We start from the raw sequence: 22,142 nt of genomic DNA, 5'->3' as shown, positions 1-22,142 counted from the left end.
GTAGTTCAAAGTAGTTCAAGGTAGTCCAAAGTAGTACCTAGTAGTCCATATTACACATAGTAGTTCGCAGTAGTACCGAGTAGTCCATATTACACATAGTAGTTCACAGTAATACCGAGTAGTGCAGTGTTACCTAGTACAAGAGTTCCATGTTACTCAGTGGGGGAAAAAGTACTTCCACATTCAAAATACTCATGCAAACGTCCGCCTCTCCTTCCCCTGCCCATGCCTCTTCCCCTTCCGCGTCCTCTTCTCCGTCCACGAGATTCTCCGGCTGATGGAAACCTTTGCTTTTGAGTGGGTCCTTTCTTTTTTTCGTATACCGGGGGAAGAGCTTTAAGTGCTCGAATCTCATCAGGTATGACCCATTCAGACATATGAGGAACTGGATAAATCGTCCTACAGTATGCCAATGCCCACAACTCCACCAAATAGTATTTTGAACAAAACTCTTGTAGATGAAGATCTCTTCCTACGCTCAAGAACTTGGCAGCAGCAGCAGCATGAACACATGGGATTTTGTCTAGATCAAAACACCTGCAGGTGCACATTTTTCTTGCCAAATCAACATAAATCTTTCCGTCACTACCATTGACATTGTACTCAAGGTGGAAGCTGTTTATCTCAACAACATCTAAACACCTCGCTTCCAAACATCTTTTTGACAACTCCTTTTCCACTGTTGGCACAAGCTTCTTTGTGACTGGTATTTCAGCTGCCTTCTTCCTATGTTTGTTAAACCATTCAGTCATTTTCTTGATGATAACATCAATCATCGGTAGCATGAAGAATTTCCTCGCTTCCCGAAGAACACCATTAATGGATTCTGCTGCATTAGTTGTGTTAACATTGTATCTGTCTCTTTCAAAGTAACATCTTGCCCATTTTCTCACTTCAACACTTTTCTCCAGATACGCCGCAGCAGAAGGATACCTTCTGGAAAAGGCATCGTAGAGATCATCGAACTCAGCCACTGTATAAGCATGTGCACACTCTGTAAACTTGCTTGCGCAAGCGTCTCTATTGTTGAAAACATGTCCTTTGACATTTTGAGACAAATGCCAGATACAATACCCATGTGCAGCCATTGGGAACACCTCACGTATTGACTTGATCAAGCTCGCATTTCTATCCGAAAGAAACACCAATTCGCCTTCATCTGCTATCACTGACCTCAACTTATTCATAAACCACATCCAGCTTTCGTCTTTCTCACCATCAACTACACCAAATGCGATAGGGTAGTGGTGACGATCCGGATCTTGAGCCGTCGCAACAAGCAGAACTCCACCATAAACATGCTTAAGATGTGTTCCATCCACAATGATAACTTTCCTCATCGCTGTGAATCCTTCTATGGAAGCTCCAAATGCGAAAAATAGATACTTAAATCTTTTTGCCGCATCCACTTCAACATAACTTACTAAGTCAGGATTCTTCAACTTAAGCATGTACATGTAGGAGTGTATCATAGAAAAACTCTCTTCCGGAGTACCTCGGACTTCATTAGCAGCCATCCTTTTTCCTCTCCATGTTGTGGCATACGACACATCAACACCAACCTTGTGGGTAACCATACTGATCAGATCAGCTGGTGTTGGTGTGTCATATCTACCGGGATATTCTTCACTCAAAACAGATGCGACAACATGTGGTGTGTATCTCCTTCTGTTTCTAAGGGTGCTTGTAGTTACTACTGAGCATGTATGAGACTTGTTGTAAGTTCTAACCGTCCAAAGATCTGAATTCTTAAGCTTTACTACACGCAAATACCACTTGCAACCTTCTTTGGCTCCTCGACATTTTGCCACAAATCTCACAGTATCGGACTTCAATGTTTCATACTCAAAACCATTCTTATGTGCACCCCTCTGAACTAGAACTTGCATGGCTACCTTAGTTCTGAATTCTTGACCCTTAACCAAATCGAGACCATCATCCCATTCTTCTTCTACTGCAGCCGTGGCTTCAACTCCTCCTCTTGCAGCTTCAACTTCCGCTCCTCCAGCTTCTTCTTCCACTCTTACTTCTGCTCCTTCATACCCATGCTCTAAATTCTCATGCATCTCAATGTCTTCATGTTGTTCGGGTGTGTAAAGCGCGACCACACCATCCATCTCATGATCCTGATCAGTTCCATCTTGCTCAGTGTCATCTTCCTCGGTCCCATCAGAAAGACCAACATAGCTATCATCAGTTTCATCATCATCTTCATCAGAAAGACCAACATAGCTATCATCAGTCTCATCATCATCTCCTAAAAGTGACATACCACCATATGTATCATCCATGTCGCTGCTGATCTCCACATGTAAAACACTTCTACATTTATCATGATTTACTTGCATGAAATAACCCAAAACGTCTTCATCACACCAAATATATGATGGCTTGTTCGAATACAATACCATTGGAAAGTAACTAATCTTCAACATCCCATCTCTATTTGCCTTAATCTTTCTGCATATACTTTCAACCAATTCAGAATACGTAATCTCTTCCACAGCTGTCTTCATCACTAGAGTGTGAATTTCATCTTCTCCCGAGATCCATCTTCTCTCACCCCCATCTTTGATTTAACTTCCTCCGTAATCAAAACATATGATTGTAATAGGTGAGGCCATAGATTTCCTGAAACAAAAATTATGATGAGTTAACCGTTTAAAGAATCTAAGTTGTCCAAGATCTTTGGTACATACTCTATTTAGTAATACAAGTAATACAAGTAATACAGATTGTAGCTTAGTAGTACTAGTAATTCCAGTATTTTCTATAAATTTTTATTTTTGTTGATTTAACCATTTTAACTAACCCAGGGGGTATTATACAACCCACAATATCGTCTACCAATATTGTAATGTATTATTTTGGTTTAAAACAGTGAAAAACAAGTAGAAATATACAAAATAGTCCTAAAAAAAACATCATTTTCATACCAATATACCTAAAACTTTAATCTTTCATCGGTTTAAGTATGTTTAATCAACAAATAACATGTTACAAAACTCACATTATCGTCTAACACCATTTTTATGTTTTTTCCTATCAAACTCGTGTTAAAAGAATCGTGTTAAAAGAAGAGAACCTTCTTCAAATTTTATTTTCATTTTTCTTTGAAAATTTTTACGATTTTTAGAGCTAAGTTTTTATTTTTTTCGTTACCCATAACACATAGAACATAAGTAGTATATTAGTATGAAAATTTCATGAAAAAATCGTACCAATTTTCGTCAAAATAACCTCCAAAAAACGCCAATGGAGCTTGAAGGGGAAGAAGAATTCGCAGGTGGTTGGAAAAAAGGGAGCAGGATCTGAAAAAAAAGAACAGATGGACACCTGTGGGAAGGAGAGAGGTAGATGGAGTGTGGGGTCGCTTGTTAGGTGTCCATTAATTATGGACTTTATGTGGGAGGATGAGGGGTCGGCTTTCTATTTTTAAAATTAGAAAGTATTTCAAAATTAGAAAGTAAGATGTGAGGTCAGCAAGAAATAGATAATAATATAATAGCTGAGGGTAATAAAGAGAAGAGAAATATGGTAGGGTAGTTTGAAAAGAAGTGGGGTATTGAGAATACAAAATTTCCAACTGGGTCAATATAGATTACTTTCCAACTCTATAGTTTGTATCTTCTGATATCTTTACAATCATACTCCCTCCGTTTTTTAATATAAATTGTTTTACAATCGTGTACGTATTTAATTACTGTCACTATTGTCTTTATGTGAAATATTGTATTTCTAGGATTACATATAATAAAGAAGTTAAACACTCAAACTTGAGATATCAACTTGTACTATCATCAAGTTTTGTTTCTAAGAAACTATTTAAATTTTATACGAATCGACATTCATAGAGTCCGAGCAGTGGGAAGCCTCCAAGTAAAAGAAACCAATAAACATTCAAAACCACCAAATTTTAGCAAAAAAAAATAATAGCCTGAAAGTTTGCAACGACATTCATTCTGACAAATTCAACTCCATTTGAACAGCTTTTCGTTAAAATGGTCATCATCCACACAGTCCTCAATCAATGGGGGGTCTATCACCACTTTATATATGTCAGAAAGAAAAAGAACAATGAATGAAATACGAAGAACGAGTTTCTTCGAAAAATCCAAAAAACGGATGATTGAAATTTAAGTATTTTAGGTTTCTTTTTAAAACTTATTTTAGGTTTTCGAGAAAATAAGAAATAGTATAGTGGAGGAAATTCTGGGAAGAAATCAAAACAATTATTGGAGCGTTACTTCAGGGCGGCTTTATGATTCTCTCCTGCCAACTTTGCAGTTACTCCACCTTCAACTTCGTGACACTGAATTTAATGCACACAGCTTTTCATGCACATTTTTCTATAGGGTTAGGAAATAAAACCATAACTTAACAAAGCGATTGCAGACAAAAGAAAAAACAAAAATGGCTAGACTCAATCAATAAGCCGGTTAAATTTAAATAGGTGGTTGAATTAACCCTATTTCTATGTCCTTTACACATACATAAGAACCGAGAAGGAGCGAGAAAGTTTGTCCAGTGCATATATCAATCCTAATTCATCGCAGGCATGATTCGTAGCATAAAGGACTAAACCTATCATGACTAAAATTACAAACCACACATATAAGGGTTTTAAAATATAGTTATTAATTAATTCGTGTAGTTCTATGATTTTAGGCATTTTAATCAATTATATATAGGGCTTATTTGCCAAATAACAAAAGATAAAAAAAATGATATTTAGAATTTTAGTGACAGGTTAGAAAAAGATAGAAAGATAAATGAATAGAGATGAGGTGTCTTTTGGTTAGATAGTGAATTTGCATTTTTTAATGTATATAGGGAACAATTTTCTTTATATATAATCTTTGTAGAGACCAGAGATTAAAAATGGTCTCAGAGATAACATAGTAGAAATAGCCAAATTTTCATCTAGCGTATATAGAATTATCAATTATACATGTATCCCTGAATACCGATCCAACTTTTTTAAATTTATTCAAGGCCCAAAGCCAAAATTTGGCCCATAGCTTCTAATTAATTACTTTATAAGATCATATTCCCATCCGTATTTTTAATGATGTTTTAGCATTTTGTTTGTATTTTAAATTGATATTTCATATTTTAATCATGAATTTTATTTTAAAGTTTAAATATAAACTAAATGTAAAATATTAATTTAATACTAAACATCAATCTTTCAAATAAAGAATAAGTATGTTAGGAATTATTGTTTATGAAATTTAATGGAATGTAATCAACTTTCCACTTATTCCAAAACATTTTTGATTTGGAATAATTTTTCAAACCAAAGTTCATTTTTTTCTGAACAATATGAAATGTTATGGAATGAAATTGAATGCTCTTTCCATTTTTCATTGTACATGTGAATAATTTTTGAAATACAAAGGAATTAATGATTCAGGAAAAAATGCATTCAAGTTACATCATATTCTCTCCGTTTCATAAAGATAGACTTTTTAGCATTTTCACATATATTAAGAAAATATTTTAAATCACTATAATAAATGTATCGTTTTCTGCAATTTTCAGTTTTCAATATCTTTTAACCAATAGTAATTCAATAAAATCATTTTTTTTTTAAGTTTATAATTTTTTCATAGAAAGCACAAAATATTTATCTTTATGAAACAAATATTTTTTTAAAACATTTATCTTTTTGAAACGCAGAGAGTATATAATATTTGATTACTCTTGACACTCCTTTGACAGAAAAGAAAACAAAATTATAGTTTATGCTCGTAACTAGAAATAGTGTTTAAGATATTTTTGCTTTAAAGAAAATCAAACAAAGAAAGACAGGTGGAAAAGATGACAAAAGATTTATTGAAGGTAAAGTGAATCAGCTGTACAATTGAAGTGGAATATAGGAAAGAAACAAAAAAAAGGTGTAAGAACAATTTTCAAGTAGAGTGGTGATCCTCAACAATATAAGCATAAAGGAGCTGATTCCATACATCAGGAACTCCAGGCAAACACCAATGTATACAATCTGAGTAACTACTTGGATCCAAGACTTGGCTTTCCTTCAGTGGCTCCCATTGTTTTCTGTATATTGAAGGGTGTCCATCCTTTCTATACTCTGATAATTGTGTTATGTTTATCATCTGTATATTCAATCCTCGCCTTTTTAGCTCGTCAAGTACATTTTCGACGACTCTCATCATTTTTGGGTCCGACCCTTTTCCATGATATCCTTTTTTTTCTATCAGACTAGTTTCTCCGTAACAGTTCTGTTTAGTTTTTCCTCTCCATTCTTCGGCCCTGCATAGATGCATTTCTGTTACTTGCAATCTAGTATAACAATGTTGACAAAATAATAATAAGATTATGACAATCTCAGTGTGTCATTACCGAGTATATGCATCATGCATTATACTCATTAACCACATCATGCAACAATATTATTGACCATCATAAATAAAAGATAGAATACTCAGCTACGTAAATCAATATTAAAGACCGATTGTATTTGTTTCAAATATTTTAAAAGCTCCTTCCTTCCTTCTTTAGATTTTCTTAGTTTGTTTCCAATACGGTTTTTTCCTTTTATTGATGCTTATAACTTTTTTAAAATGTTTGATAAAAGAAGTTATGTTCTATTTTAAAACATACAAAAAAGTTTGATACGTGAATGAAAAGCACACGTGAAAAACAAGGGCCTTTTATAATTATATTTGTATCTAACATCAAATAAAGTGTTTTTTTTTTGAACATTCACATCAAAATAAAGTTCAACTAGAGAAAATTGCACGCTCACTCTAAATATCATTTGGTACATTGTAGGAATAACATATTGACAAAAAAGAGAGTAAAGAACGAAGATACGAATCCACGAGAAAGAAATAAAGAGATAAAATGCATTATTATGTATATTGAAAAGAGTAAGAGAGAGTACCTTTCATGGGTGGGAGACATGGACATGAAAAAAAGTTTGGTAAGATTGGAGTTAACGTGAACTTCCAACCACTGAGACATTGTTTGCAAAGCCATCTCATAGACTCTAACCATCTCCACTTCTTTGTATATTCCATTTAACTTCTCAAACGACCCCCACCTTTTTCACATATTACCCATCTATTGAGATAATATATATAGAGGGATCTTATTGATTTTTTTTTTTTGATCTTAACTATAAGTAAATTAAGAAACTTACAGTGTCTTCATATGAGGCCTTAACCACCACAAATAAGAGTTTAAGACAATGATATCAGATTCAGTCCAATGCCTCGCATGTTTCTCTATCGATTGGATCCGAACTATCCGTTCAGGTAACCTGTGGTTTGTTGGATCGTCCGAGTTGGATTCCACCATCAAGGGAGCCCAATAAAAATCTATTGTCGCATTGTATTCCTGATTATTCATCCACAATGAACTTACAGATTATTTGACGATCGAGTGTAAATGTATATATCTAATGAAAAGATGATACAAATGCACTAGATGAGTTTAAATGTTTTGGATGACTTACGAGCGATTTGAAAGTGATGAGATTAGAGCTGTTGCTGTGAAAATACATCATCCTTGGATTTGTAATCACAGAACTAGCCATACATACCATTGATACCCATTGGCCTCTGTTCAAGGAGTCTCCTACGTACACCATCCTCTTATTTCTCAGCCGCTCCAGCAACTTCGTCCCATTAAATCTTTTTACGTACATTAAGACATTTTTCATACGTACATTAAAAATTTTGAATGATGATAATATTAGTAATTTGGTATAAATTTTTGGTAACAACCATTAACTGTCTTAAATTGCAATCTTTATATTTCAATTCATTTAGTTTTGTTCAATACCGAATTGGTGATGATTTGAGACCAAAAGGAAAAACAGTAAAGGCCCAAATTAGACCCAACAACTTGTAATTCACTTTCTTTTTTTTTGCTTTGCATGGGGACTACAAATGGTATTACCAAAAAGTAGGGAAAGTATATTTCTATCTTCTAGGTAATTCTCATCAACTGACTGAAATAGAATTATGGCACAAAGGGTTTTGCTATGTTGCATACATGATGATACAACCAAATATCTCAATCAAATAGTTAAGTGAAATCATTTCAGTCTGGGGAGATCACACAAGCGAGATAATGAAAGATGTATATACTAACTGCAACAAATAAAGAAACAAAGAAAGAAAGATGTAAAGAGTCAAGTGGAAAAATAAAGAAGAAAATTAACCTGGGGAGATCACACTTGTGAGGTTGCCACCTCCAGTATTGGTAACTCGAATCTTTTCTTCCAAACTTCCCACAAGCCAGCTGATCGGACATGAACTTACACTCTTCTTCTTTATAAATAGGCTTTGACTCGTTATCAAACACCCATTTTCCTTCGAAAATATTACACTCTCTGTCACTGCCCTCGCCTTCTTCCACGTTCGAAACACCAATGCTTTGAGGAGTTTCTTTTCGCATACCGTTTCGGGACAAAAACACGGCAGTGAATATTACTCCGGCCACAAGCACGGCGGCGAGAGTGTGGAAGCTCGCTCTAATTCCTAGCATCAATAGTTGTCGCTTTGCCATTAGTTTTGTGCTGTTATTGTTATGATGTTTTGTTTTAGGTTATATTGATGTGTCTATCTCTAACTTGCCTTTTAACTTCAGCCTTCCAGAAGTTTTTTATTTGTAATTTGGTGGCCAATCAAATTTTAGTAGCTGTATATATCTGAATGTTTTTCTAATAATTAGTACAATTAAATTTTTTTGATAGTTTCTCAAGCAATGCCCACTTGCAGCAAAAATAAATAATTTTCTAGTTTATGAGTGCATAGTGGAAACTTCTTTCCCAACTTCCATGATACTTTTCAAGGCTAAGTTGATTTGAGCTTTGAGATCTAACTTTGCATTGTTGTGCTTTGGTCTGCGAATCATACACAAAGTGATTCTAATTTTATTAAGTTACTATAACGGAAATAAGAAATTACTTATTGCAACTCATAAACTACTTGAGGAAATGTTTCAAGGTGAAGCTGAATCTACATTTATAGTTCAAACACACATATTTACATTTTAAATGATAGGATTGTACTTGCTTGCTTTTGAATTCATTGTAGAAAAATATCGTTCGAGATGGTCAAATCATATATAATAATATATAAAGGTAACTAGGTACGTTAAGTTGTTGACGTTTCCACATTCATACTATTCGTTGGCTTCAAGTTACCTCAAGTTATATATGGATTTGCACTAATCATATATTGACTGGGCCCAATTGGATATAGAGACGGATACGGTCGGGCCTTGGGTTTTGATTTTTCCCACCAAATTCATCTGCAGACTAGTCATGCTCATGGTGCTTAGGTCGTCATAGACATTGATCTTGTCATGCATTTTATTTTGCCTAGCTATGAGTAGCACCTCACATCCTCGCTCTTCTTTCCATTACAACCCCCATTGTCAATTTTCTTCGTGTTCTCAACTAAGGGCATCATAGGTTTCTTAGCCGGGGTTCTTAACTCATTATTTGATTTTTTTTTTACACTTTTCGGCTAGGAGACAGTTCTTAGAACAACCTTATTGGGGGTTTCTTGCTCCTATGTTCTTAAAATACATGTATGTGTATGTATATATTATATATGCGTATGTAATTGTGGGGTTCTAAGCTTTACAGTAAACTCAACCGAAAGTTTCTTAAGAGCAAGAAACCCCCAACGAAGTTGCTCTTATATATATCTTATTTAAGAGACGGTTTTTAGCTTTTCTTAGTTAAAATCTAAAAAAAATTAAGAACTGTCTCTTAACCGAAACTAAGAACTCAATTTAAGAGACTGAGATTAATCATGGTCTAAGTTCTCAAACCACTTGGCCGAGTCCTAATCTAATACTTCTTGTTATTCATATTAAAAATAAACGAATAGTTTCTGTAACAAAAATTGTGGTGATCTAACCTTTTTCTCCCCATAGATGCTTTAAGTTAGCTTCTCTAAAAGGAAAAAAAAAACTAGAAACACAGTGTGGAAAATGTTCTATTTGATGTATAGTAATGAATGATTTGCAAATAAAGGATCTTAAAGTATCTTCGACTCACACTATTTTTAATTTCAAATGCTATTATGGAAAAAATCTACTCTAGCACATTCTTTCCAAATAATTTTAATATGTATATAAATAAATAAAAATGCTATTTTAAAACATATTTGAGTATATCTTACAATATTTATCATATAATTACTCTACTTTAGAGAAAAAAGAATAAAACATTAGAGAGATGGTTTTACTTATGTTTAGTTATATAAACTCACTAAGTAGATTGATATTAACTCACTTCAAATATAGATGGTAGGACTCAATTATATTAGCAAAGTTGATTGATCTAAAGTATTTCTGCCACGAATCATTTTGATGATTGGGTTAAAGATCTTCCATATTCCTTAGGACCTTCTAAATAATGTTTATTATCAAAATAAATAAAAAGGAAAAAGTACACATGATAATGAACCCACCTTAACCCGACCCAGAAGTTGTGCTATTGTATTAAGGCCGTAGGTTCATATTGATGTCTCGTTTTATAAACATGGCGCGATCCCTCTTCTTCGTAAAGTGAGTTACGTAAATTATATTGATTTATTTTGTATTCGATTTTTTCATTTTGTTACTTAATTTCCTTCACTCGAACGAGCAGAAACTTGGTCAGAGGTCCAATCAAACTAGAGGAAGGAAACTGTGGCGTGAAGGATCTCAAAAGGATAATTTTTATTTTCTTCAGTCAGAAGAGAATAAAAATTTAATTTGCAAACCATAAATTTATATGTTTTGCCCAACTTGCAAAATATTTCAGCTATTCAGTCCCACTTGCACCGCCAACTTGTTTAGCACTGGTTTTATTTTTACACATTTCTTGGCCACATATGTATGCATCTTATGATTAGTAAGCTATACTATAATTGTCGATATTTGACGAGCACAAGAAATAGTAAATGAAAGTACGAAACCTTATTTTCTTTAATGTTTCGATTTCATTGTTTGGTTATGTCGTATTCATTTTGGTGTTTGTTTATGCTATTTACGATATTGATAAAAGAATATAATCATATTGGATTCAAGATCGAAATCCAAACTAATCCCAAAGCTATTATCATTTTAAAAAGAACATAGTTTGAATTCTACTTTTTTGTGTCCATTGATAAATTTCCCAATCAACGTACGGCCATGAATCAATTATATAATTCTGAAAACAAGGATTTATAGTTATTGCAAAGCATCAAAATATAACAACTGGACTTTTTCTGAATCTTGCGGATAGAAAGAAATGTATGGTTTAAAATTTCAAACCCACTTGAATATATAAAACAAATGAAATAAGTTTAAAATATTTTATATTCTTTAGAAGCTCCAACGAAACATATCGTGACTCTCGTGATGTAAAAGGACATGCAACTTGCCCATCTTCTCCATTCTATATTGTTTTATTATGATTCAAAATTTAATATTATACCTTTCCAATTGGGAAGAAGCATGATAAACAAGTTACAACTTGCATTCCTTTTTATTAAACAGCTTGGCTTGTTGTGTTATCATTCAAAACATTTTCCCACTTGCAATTTCTTATTTCTTTTTATTCCATCAACATGTTCACATCTATTTTATATTCAAATGTATGTATGCATGTATCTTGTTAAAATATTTACCCTTCACCTTGAAGCCTAAATATTTCAACAAATTCCACTCTTTAATTTTATTTTCTATCAAACATATCACAAATAAATGTTTTGGCTAATGAAAAGTTAATTTAACTATTTGTTGTACACATTTTCTGATTATATATATATATAAAGCTTAAATATCAATTTTTTTTAATCATAATGAAATAATACGAAAGTAAAAAAGTTTGAGGAACGATTTAAAATTTAAACCATCAGGAAAAGGAATGCATTGTATTTCATGCCCAAGTTTAACGTTGCCCTTTAGTCATCGAATTCCCAAAAGCGTATACGTAAGTTTTACGGTCGAAATGAAGATGGTCATAGTCAGTAAATACTAACTATTAAAGTAAAAACAATATTTCAACTTGAAAAATCATATACCTTGAACGGACGAGGCATCTAAGAGCACTTCCAATGGGGATTCTTCACATTGGAGTTCTTGAAATATGAATCATAGGCATAAGAAGAACCCCGTTGGAAGTGTTCTAATATCTCCGGTATTAGTTTTTATTATCTTTTGGTGGTGAAAGCCGGAATAGGGCTTATCCGAATCGGTTCTTTATGGATATAAAATACAAAAAGAAGTAAATAATAATAGAACATTATGCATGAGAGATTAATTAATTTACTAATGTATTTTCTTTTTTCACACAATAAGCCGGCAAAAAAACATAGATCACACGACGGCTAAAAAAACCTAGAAACGACGTCGGATCTTAACGCAACTATTCAGACAACGTAAACACATATCACATGGACGTCTTCTTGTTCCCCTCCGCCGCAGATATCTCAGCTATCTTAGCAAGAGACTGAAGATTGCATCGTACAATAACGTCAACGAAGTCACAAGTCTCTTCCTTAGTGTTCCCCGGAGGCACATCAACGACGTAAGACTCAACAACGACCGTCCCGGAGACCGGAGAAGAGTGAAGAGTCGTGACGGATCTATAGTTAGAGAGCCTATGGTCACCACCAACGACGCTGAAGCTAATGACGTGCCTCTCGTCGTCTAGTATGTCAAGACGCTCGGTGGAGCTAGCAGCGGGGAGGCCGGAGACGACGTGGACTTGGCGCAGGCTACCAACGTTCCCACCATCTCCGTCGATGACGCTGCAGCTTTTGAGAAAGTGTTTGTAAGCTTGCGGGTTGTCAAAGCGTCTGACGACGGACCATACGGTGGATATAGGGGCTGAGATCTCTTGTATCACGGCGGAGCAACACTGGTTAGGACCGACCTCGTGCGTGTGGAAACGAGCCGCGGTTGCGTCGCATGAGAGTGAAGGGAAACGTTTTTGAACCATCGTTGGAATCTGGACGGTGTCTCCGTCTGATACGGCGGAGGAAGGGCGGTGCACGGCAAGCATGTTCTTGTGTTTTATATAGAATCTTGATGGATCTTTGATGGAGTTGTTTAGGGTTTAGATGGAGAAGATGGTGGAGGATTCAAAAAGAAGATGTTAAAGAGGAGAAGAAGATGTGTGTATATAAAAAAGGAGCAAAATCAACTTTACAGCGACTTACGAAAAAGTTGGGCTGTGCCTTTCGATTTGATGGAGAAAGAGTTTTTAATGCAGAGTTCATGTGAGTGGTAATAACGAAAACAAAACCAGCAACTTAAACTTTGCTAATTTACGTTTATACCCTTTTGTTGACCTGACTGTTTCGGTATGATTTATAAATTGGCTAGTAGTGTCCATAATTCTCCTGTATTGTTTATTAGGAGTACTAGAGACGGTCCCAGGCTACGCCCGAGTTATTTTCAAAAGTGTAATTTAATTTAAACTCTTATTTCATATATACTGTGCATATTATAATTTTATATAAAGAATTGTCAAAGTTTAAAATAGAACTCAAAATTAGTTTTTTCTTAATATTAGAATGTACATTATGCAAAAAAGATAAAAAGTTAATGAAACTTGTTTATGATTGTTATTCCTTTATTTCTATTTTGGTATCCTTTGAATTTTTAAGCTACTAATTTTTTTGGTAATATACACAATGTTTCTTGAATGATTGTTTGAGGTTCATTAGACTTTGGTCTCTTTCGCCTTAAGACCTTCCTTTGAATATTCTCAATGTTCTCTCCATTATCACCAATCTTTCTCTTTACTACATGTTCTTTCTCCATTTTTTTTGCCTCTTGCTCTACACCTAACTTCTTTCTTTAGCCTTCTTAGCCTTCTCAGTTGCTTCTGCGAGTGTCTCCATTTTCCTAACCCTATCTTTGTTTATTTATTCCAACCTCTCTTTGCTTATTTTCTCTGTTTCTTTGGCTACCTCGATCTCAGAATTTCTGCAACCCTTGTGTTGGCTTTTTCTTCAGCCTCATGAGTACACTTGCTAAGCTCATATTACTCTGTTAGTGACAATGTTAGGCTTGACGGACAATCAACATTGTTTTACTTGAAAGCATGTTCGCTCTCGAAAACCTTGATGGCAGCTAATGCAAACCTCTAAAAAGCTTTAGCAGCCTCAATTTCTTCTTAGCTGCAAATAAACTGCTCTACATTGTACCTTGTCGAGCCTTTTCTTCCTTTGCCTCTTCTCAAAACATTCGCATCTTTTCACAAGCAAGGCCAGGATGATCTCGCTTCATCAGCTTCTTGAGTTGCTTGCTGCAACTGCTTCAGTAGCTCCACCATTTCCTTGCTGGCTTCCTTTCATTGGACTCAGCAAGAACGACTTTTATCTCGTTCTCATCTTCTAGAGTAGTTATCTCTATAGATTCCATTCCTTTTCTTTTTTTGATTGAGTCAAATACTGATTTTCCTTTCTCAAGTTCCAATCCCAAGAAAGACGATTCTACCTTTAACCATTTCACTTCAGATGTTATTTTCTCGATTTTCACATTGACTTCTTCGCGTTCCTTTTATTTTGCTCAAGGAACAGTTGTTTCCGTATTTGTATGGAACTTGTTCTGTAATGAGATATCCCTCCTTCGGCTTGTATGTTTCAATATGATCATTCAAACATCAAGGATATACGTCACAAAAGATGAAACTGGCACCAATCTATATCACCAGAGATCTCTGATCTCTTATGAACCTAAATGAGAGGTATTGTTAAAATTGTTAGTGGTTAGATCAAAAATCTTAATAACTCTGCTTTTCACTTGCATTACCATAATAATGAGTGCCAGTTGTGTATATACACAGCATCAAAGTAGATTCCAAGCTTAAGCCCTTTGCTATGAACATAACCTGATAAAGCTTTGATAATCGTAACCAGGTTTCCCTGTCAGATATATCAGAAACACATCTCATTTTCATTCTTAAATTGTCAAAACATCTCAGTAAAAAAACAAACAAAATCAGATATAGAAACACTAAAAGAGATAAGTAAAACAAAGTAACGAACACCGAACACGCCGTATTTGTTATACGTATGTTGATATACTTGCTACCTATTGCAGAGAGACCACTTGAAACAAATGCATCAGTTGCTGAGAAACTCATATTATTGTTAAATATAATGATGATTAATCTATCAATCTTGTATCAGATTGCTTTTCTTAATAATAGAATCAATAATCACGGGTTTGTTTGATATGAGAGTTCGTTGATGTTACGCTGAAAGTGATTCTAGCTTATTCTATCTGATAAGAAAGTAATGTTTTCCTCATTTATGCAATATGCCTCAAAAACTCAATGGAAACTACACTAATAGCAAAAACATATATAAATTTTCGCAGTTGTAAAATCACAAAGAAACAAACATTTATAATTAAGCGTAAGACAAAGATATTAGATCAGTGTGAGGTTCAATGTTCCAAATACACACTGTTTGATCAAAAGAACCATAAGCAGGCTTTGTCCCCTTGGATATTAGATAAGAATTAGCGCTGAGATCTGCCTCAGACTTCTTTCTGATCCTCACGACTCATATCCTCTACGGTTGAAGCCTTCCCTCTTCCTTTCCCTTGGATTATGTATATCCGATTTGGCTAATCCAAAGGGTCTATGCTCTACATCTAATTGACAATAGGGAAAGAAATTAAAGTCACTGTTTTTTCGTAAAAAAAACTTGAAATATGATACAAAAAAGTAAGCACCTACCGAATATAAAAATGTACACGCTTGTTTGGTAGATACTTTTATATCAACATATTTTCCTCCAGTTCAACGCAACATCTTAAAATCCTCATGAGAGTCCTCAGCTTGACCTCATTCTTAAACGCTACCGTTCCTTGGCCCGAGTTTGTTGGCAACCTCTTCACATCTATCTCCATTCCGTTCTCCAACACGCCCTGAATAAAAACAAACAGATTGCTCCTAAGTATCACTTCACTGAACTTAAGATAATGATTTCTATTATATTCTATGCATCGCGGTTGATGTTTTTCTCTTCTTCCTTACCTTCTAACCGGATAAAACCCATATGATTCAAGCTTGTAATGAAAATAGAAGTTGTGCGTTGCTGCAGCGCTTGTGGTACAACTCAAAGATGGCTACTCCCGAAATCTTGCCTTGACATTAGCATCACTTTCTCATACGTCTAAGAATGATAAAATCAGTAGATCGTGATCGTCCTGAGTTGAGTAAAACTAATCAAAAACCTTGTGAAACAATATGCGAGGGAAAAAAGGAAGTGGTAGACTCACATAACAGTTCTCTGATATCTTGACCTCGCGACCGATCGTGAGTCATTCAAAGCAGCTTCACCCGATGGATATTTGAGTAATAATTAGGGCTGCCATGGAAGTGTCGAGCAACATTTATATAGAGCGCAGAAAAATCTGAAGCGAGGGTCAACACTTTGTTGAATGGGTCAGTTACGGAATTGAATGAGTGAGAGTGGATCGGGATAAACGTTGAATCGCAGAAATCAGTAACGATGCCAGTGAAGGGGAAGAGATGAAATGATATCGAAGAACATTGTGATAAGAAGAGAGTTCGGCTGATAATGGGCCACGTCCAAATATTAACAGCCCACATGAGTATGCTTTCGAAAAATCTGTATAGACTAAAAGCGGGTGTGATGTGGCATAATAAAACCTCGTGATTGGATGAATTTCCAATCCGACGTGGACACCCTAAAAAGGCTAGCTCAAGCCCTTTTAGTATAGTATAGACTACAGAACTTTTTTTTTTTTTTTTGGCATCTCATTTTATTAAAAGCTCATGAAAAGCTATAAGAAAACACATATACACAAAGAGGCATAAGGAAAAGCCCAAACTTTAAAAACCCAAAAGGAGAAAAGGACAAAGTCCAAGCTAGATCATGTCCACGTGTAGGGCTGCTACGAAAGTAAAGACACACGGCATAGAGGACCTTCTCCTTCCTCCACCGGCCTGAAACCTGACGCTATGATTTTCTGATACCGGAAATCGACAGGGACCAAGGCAAATCGGATAACCAATTCCAGAACGGTTGAGTCATTCCGAACCATCGACTCAAAGCTTGAATCCACTTGTATCACGAACATGATAACTTCAGAGATAGGTTAAATCCATCTAATTCAGCCCAGATCATCTTTAAAGATAAAAATAAGCCTGAAGATGAAGAACCCGTAAAACGGGAATAGGATAAAGCTATCTAATTGATAAACGTAACACAATTGAATAAAAAAAACAGAGAATCGAGGTCAAACCAAAAGAAAAAAAGAAATAAACAAACAAAACCGAATATAAATCCGGTAAGAACTAGACTAAATCATCAGAGAGCCACAATGATTTGCTAGTGATAGTGCCGACAAACATGGTGCTAAACAAGCCACTAGTTTCCAGAGTCGAAGCCCGACAACCGGGAGTTATAAGCCTATGAGAATCCGGTGAATCGATGAAGAAACTCATCAACCGTCCCGTTGATTCCTTCCGGCAAAAGACGAAGTACACTCTCTCTGAAATCCATATCTTCTCTCTGAATGATTTTTTATGGATAAGAGAAAAAGAGAGAATCTCCTCTCTCTAGAGAGAAGAGAGAGTCAAATACGAGCCATTTGATTTTACTCTGGCCTTTACAGAACATTTTCAGTATTCAAGTACAGATAGCAATCGGTTTTAGTTATTTTTACAGATTTTTAAACTAGGGATTAACAAGATATGCTAAATAAAATCTGGAGAAAATGGTTTGACGATGTGGGGGACGGTTTAATCTGAATAATAAAGACGGCTGTATCCAAATAATATATATATATATACCAAATAAATAGATAGACTGATATGGGGAATATTTTTGGATATATTAATCTTATAAATAGATAGATCTTTAAATTCAAGTTTAGTAAGTATTAATATTTATTTTCAAATGTGGTAGTAGTACTTTTAAAATATGGTTAAATTTGAAATATATCTATAACTATTGTTTACTTACGTTTTAATGTAGTTTTATGAAAATATACGAAACGAACTTACAAAGTACACTATTCTGAATTAGGTAGGATACTTATGCTTTCAACTCATGTCTAGATAGTTAATTATCAGATCTGAATATCCAAAAATTCAATAATCTTCATAACCATATTGATGAACAAGAAGATGGAACAGGTCTTTCTGAGAAAATCCTTGTATTGCTTTTACCAAAAAAAAAAAAAATCCCTTGTATTGCTTTGATTATGTTATACTGATATGCAATATACACAGTGCCGGACCAACCTTTTATATTGCCCCAATCAAAATTTAAAACTATGTCCTCATACATGTTTTATCAAAATCACAAAACAGTATAAAAACATAATTTAAATTTTCATTAAAAAAATCAAATTTCATAATATGTTCATAAAAAACATTGATATAAAAACACTTATTGCTGAAATATAGATCTTCTTGCATTTTCCCTGCAAAATCATCCATTAAACTCCTATAGTCAAGTTTTTCGACCATAGCAGTCTCAATTGTTATGTTTCTATTTTAGAATTACGGTTTTAACTATTATCTAAAATATAAATTTACTAATATATTTAAAAAGTTTGACAAATATTATTATAACTAAATATGCTCAATAGATAATATTTTAACAAAATAATCTACAGATTTTCTTTTTATGTATATACTAATAATTTTTTTTTTAAATATGTCCCACTAATTTGGATGCCCTAATCCTTGGCTTGGGTGGCTTCCCCTCAAGGCTACAAAGCCAATGCCTCGCAACTATTATCAGGTCCAAATATTCTAGAATTCAAGAATATTCATTCATAACCATATTGATGAACAAGTTGTATTGCTTTGATTATGATATACCGATACGCAATTATAAAGCAAATCTCTTTCGTCCATTTTACGGTCACGAGAAGGATATGCGCATTCACATCCAATATACATCATGTGATGCACAAAAAATATGGAAAGAGTTCGTCAAAGTGTTTGCTAATTGAAGATGATTGAGATGTGGCAAGAGCAACTTTTTGGTAATCGTATCATGTTTCATATGGTTATTAATGTGACCACGATGGATGAGTTTTTGCTTTGTGCAAAGCCTAAAGAATTGATGCAATGCAGAACGAGAGATTTTAATAAGAAACTTCAGTCCATAAAGTCAGCTATTCAGATCGTTAATTTAACCCCGAATCGAGGCAGATTCACCGTAACTAATACTAGAATAATGTATACGCCGTGGAAACTTCAAATTTATGAAAATCATAAATTAATATTTGGAGGGAAGAATAGCTACTGGACAGAAATTTGTTGGTTTTTTTTTTAATTGCAAGTAAGACTATTATTGGTGGAAAATGGTATTATTGTTTAGTAAAGGTTATAGCTTATAACTATGAGATTGCTACATATATTTTGTGACTACCGGTTCAAAGAATAAATTTCAGTAACATGTTTATTTTCCAAATATTTTTGATAAAATGATGAGATTAGTAGAAAAAAACGAACAAAAAAGAATCGAACTGGGCTGAATATCTGAATTTCATAAATACATAAACGATATACACACTTTTATATCCAAGATACTCGAATCAGTGTCCAGTTTCATGCCTAACAAAAACCAAACTCTTTAAAACGTGATTAAGGCGTTCTTTAAACTCTTTTTTTAATGCGGTAATTGTCAAGTTGACAAAGAGGGTCTTTGACTATTTCTTTAATTAACGACAAAGGTACACGACATTTCAAACAATACGGCAAGGTTTGAAACTCGTGTCGTTTCAATTACTAAAAGACGAACGTTGTGCCGTTTACGTGTTCTGTGTTACAGTTGTTATCTTACGGGGTGAGACAATGGAAGAAACATTCTTTTCGTACGCAGCGAAGTAGAAGAACGTCAAAGAGAGCCATCGTCTTCTCTCTCTTTAGGCGGATTGTTACATGCAGGAGAGATGGATCAAATAATGAACAAGGTGGGCTCTTATTGGTTAGGACAAAAGGCAAACAAAGAGTTCAACTCCGTTGGTGACGACTTTAATGTATCTTTCCCTATCTCTTTCTCTGGTTTGTTGCTTTTAATAGTCTCAGCTTACCAATTTAATCGTTCAGTAATTGATTTAGAGATTCTTGATTGCTATTTATGCTTTGGAAATGAGTTTTGTTTGTAACAAGTTTGTAACTTTTGGGGTTAATAAAGAAACTTGTTGTGTGTTTACTGAAAACTTCGCTGCTTTTTTAAATAAGAATGGATTAACATTTGTTGTTGTTACAATTTGTACTTACCTCTAAAATTTTTTTTATTGCTTTTGGTTTCCTAATAATACACAAAGTGACATTTGTGTTCTTGTTTTTGCAGTCATTGTCTAGTAGTATTGAAGGAGGTACCAAGTGGTTGGTCAACAAACTCAAAGGTTTGATTTTTTTTTTACTTCTTCCTGTTCTTGTATAATTATGTCAATATCCTTTACTTTATGTGCATCTTTGTTCTGTATAGGAAAAATGCAGAAACCATTGGCTGAGCTGCTAAAAGAGTTTGGTTTACCGGTTGGGATCTTTCCACAGGACGCCACAAACTATGAGTTCAACGAAGAGACGGGTAAGTTGACTGTCTTCATCCCTGAGGCCTGTGAGGTTGGGTACAAGGACTCATCGGTCCTGCGGTTTTCAACAACGGTAACTGGTTACCTGGAGAAAGGGAAGCTAGCAGAAGTGGAAGGTTTGAAAACAAAGGTGATGATTTGGGTGAAAGTGAGTTGTATCTCAGCAGATGTATCAAAGGTATATTTCACGGCTGGGATGAAGAAAAGCAGGAGCAGAGATGCTTATGAGGTTATACGGCCTGGTGTTGCTGTTGATAAATTCTAACTTATGGATGCTTTGCCCAAGTTGGTTTTTTGTATGCTTTTAACTCCTTGTGTCAAAAGTAAGCTCTGATGAAGCAAACCTTTTACTTGTTAATGTATAATTTTTAGTTTCTTAATAAAAATTTAAAAGACACAAACTATGCCAAATCTCTCTACTGTCATGTTCTATTACCAAACCGATGTGTTGCAGTTGGACGCTTCTTTTGTTGTTGGTTGCTTAGGTCTCATGCTTCGAACCTTTATCTACAACCGCTATCTGACAAATATGACTTTACACAAGTCTCTTTTGTTTGCTCACATTGGGCTGTCAATAACTATACTCCTCGATTTGGTCTGTGTCGAGCAAATGTGGGTTATGGAGTATCAGACAAGACAATGGTTCTCGTCGGATCAGCTAGCTGATGCTATCAATCAACTCAGATTCATGTCGTTCTTGATCTTGTCTGGTCGTCTATGTCCTCATGGGATTGAAGGAACACTCTTTGCGCTATTTAAAAAACATTTCTTTGCGCTGTTTATGTCGATAAATAACCTTGGGAACACAGTTTGGTCATTCATGGGAGCATGATTTGCTTCACTACTTGGAATCTTGTCAGGGTTTTGAGAATATGTTTGTGGGCTTAGCCATTCAAGTATTCTGCACTTGTATACCTGCATTGATTTTCTTGATACCCAAGGAAGCTATAAGATTATCAGCTTCATAGGCTAGGGAGAAAATATAGTTCCTCTTCGTTTGTTATTGCTATATAATTTTTCTCTGTGTCTCTTGAGAAAGATTTCAGTTTCTTAAAAAATCTTTCACTCCTACATTCTTAACATCTTATTAAGATTTAGTAAACATGATGATTTTTTTCAGGTATGAGTGATTACATCACTTACACAGATACTCAACTCATGGAAAAGATTTTGACCAAGATAATGTCCATGTTTGTTGGGCTATTGCCTTAAACATACATCTCTTAGCTCTCCTGAAACTTTGTAGAGTTCTAAATATGGATGCTCAGCTCTCAGTTCAATATCTCATCAACGAAGTAGGATTTTCTCTTTACAATAGACAACTTCCAAGGCACTGTGATGGAATGATTAGTTATTTTGAACAAGCAACACGCTTTCTGCTTGAATGAGGGTCTGTATTACTAAATGTATGTCCTCTCACCTATGACTTACAGTCTACAAATTCAATAGATATGTTTGGTGGCATCCACAATTCAAAGCGACAATGATTATAGTCCGCTGATTTGGACAATTAAAAGTATGTTTCCTTTGTAAATTTATATCTAAATTTATAAAATTTTATTTTCTAATTATTTATT

The 22,142-nt window shown here is 34.6% G+C and overlaps 4 protein-coding genes across 4 annotated transcripts; 1 reads left to right on the top strand and 3 right to left on the bottom strand.

Annotated features, from left to right (window-relative positions):
* Positions 1 to 152: 152 nt before the first annotated feature.
* On the bottom strand, positions 153 to 2,291 carry LOC106383376 (protein FAR1-RELATED SEQUENCE 5-like). Its single transcript, XM_013823490.3, has one exon. The coding sequence runs from the start codon at positions 2,289 to 2,291 to the stop codon at positions 153 to 155; it is 2,139 nt and encodes a 712-aa protein (XP_013678944.3).
* A 3,531-nt stretch (positions 2,292 to 5,822) lies between these two features.
* Positions 5,823 to 8,614, bottom strand: LOC106403060 (protein trichome birefringence-like 34). The gene is made up of 5 exons (XM_013843905.3): positions 8,195 to 8,614; positions 7,484 to 7,661; positions 7,169 to 7,365; positions 6,911 to 7,069; positions 5,823 to 6,276 (listed from the first exon to the last, which is right to left on the bottom strand). The coding sequence occupies exons 1-5, from the start codon at positions 8,539 to 8,541 to the stop codon at positions 5,916 to 5,918; spliced, it is 1,242 nt and encodes a 413-aa protein (XP_013699359.1). The 5' UTR covers positions 8,542 to 8,614; the 3' UTR covers positions 5,823 to 5,915.
* Positions 8,615 to 12,269: 3,655 nt separating this feature from the next.
* Positions 12,270 to 13,302, bottom strand: LOC106402367 (abscisic acid receptor PYL4). The gene has a single exon (XM_013843079.3). The coding sequence runs from the start codon at positions 13,022 to 13,024 to the stop codon at positions 12,410 to 12,412; it is 615 nt and encodes a 204-aa protein (XP_013698533.1). The 5' UTR covers positions 13,025 to 13,302; the 3' UTR covers positions 12,270 to 12,409.
* Positions 13,303 to 19,766: 6,464 nt separating this feature from the next.
* Positions 19,767 to 20,969, top strand: BNAC04G56540D (uncharacterized protein At5g01610). The gene is made up of 3 exons (XM_013845266.3): positions 19,767 to 20,004; positions 20,322 to 20,376; positions 20,460 to 20,969. The coding sequence occupies exons 1-3, from the start codon at positions 19,918 to 19,920 to the stop codon at positions 20,828 to 20,830; spliced, it is 513 nt and encodes a 170-aa protein (XP_013700720.1). The 5' UTR covers positions 19,767 to 19,917; the 3' UTR covers positions 20,831 to 20,969.
* The last annotated feature ends 1,173 nt before the right edge of the window (positions 20,970 to 22,142 follow it).

The sequence above is a fragment of the Brassica napus genome, chromosome C4, assembly GCF_020379485.1.
Source record: "Brassica napus cultivar Da-Ae chromosome C4, Da-Ae, whole genome shotgun sequence".
In the NCBI taxonomy this organism is placed as follows: Eukaryota; Viridiplantae; Streptophyta; class Magnoliopsida; order Brassicales; family Brassicaceae; genus Brassica; species Brassica napus.
Note: the sequence above shows the minus strand (reverse complement) of the source record. Positions and strands in the feature narration are given on the sequence as shown.

Excerpts from the sequence above, each read along its gene's own strand:
- LOC106383376 (XM_013823490.3), bottom strand. The coding sequence starts at position 2,291 with ATGGATGATACATATGGTGGTATGTCACTTTTAGGAGATGATGATGAG.
- LOC106403060 (XM_013843905.3), bottom strand. The coding sequence starts at position 8,541 with ATGGCAAAGCGACAACTATTGATGCTAGGAATTAGAGCGAGCTTCCAC. Across the intron at positions 7,662-8,194 it reads CACAAGTGTGATCTCCCCAG|ATTTAATGGGACGAAGTTGC; the intron begins GTTAATTTTCTT and ends GTACGTAAAAAG. Across the intron at positions 7,070-7,168 it reads AGGCCTCATATGAAGACACT|GTGGGGGTCGTTTGAGAAGT; the intron begins GTAAGTTTCTTA and ends TATGTGAAAAAG.
- BNAC04G56540D (XM_013845266.3), top strand. The coding sequence starts at position 19,918 with ATGGATCAAATAATGAACAAGGTGGGCTCTTATTGGTTAGGACAAAAG. Across the intron at positions 20,005-20,321 it reads CCGTTGGTGACGACTTTAAT|TCATTGTCTAGTAGTATTGA; the intron begins GTATCTTTCCCT and ends TTGTTTTTGCAG. Across the intron at positions 20,377-20,459 it reads GTTGGTCAACAAACTCAAAG|GAAAAATGCAGAAACCATTG; the intron begins GTTTGATTTTTT and ends TGTTCTGTATAG.
- LOC106402367 (XM_013843079.3), bottom strand. The coding sequence starts at position 13,024 with ATGCTTGCCGTGCACCGCCCTTCCTCCGCCGTATCAGACGGAGACACC.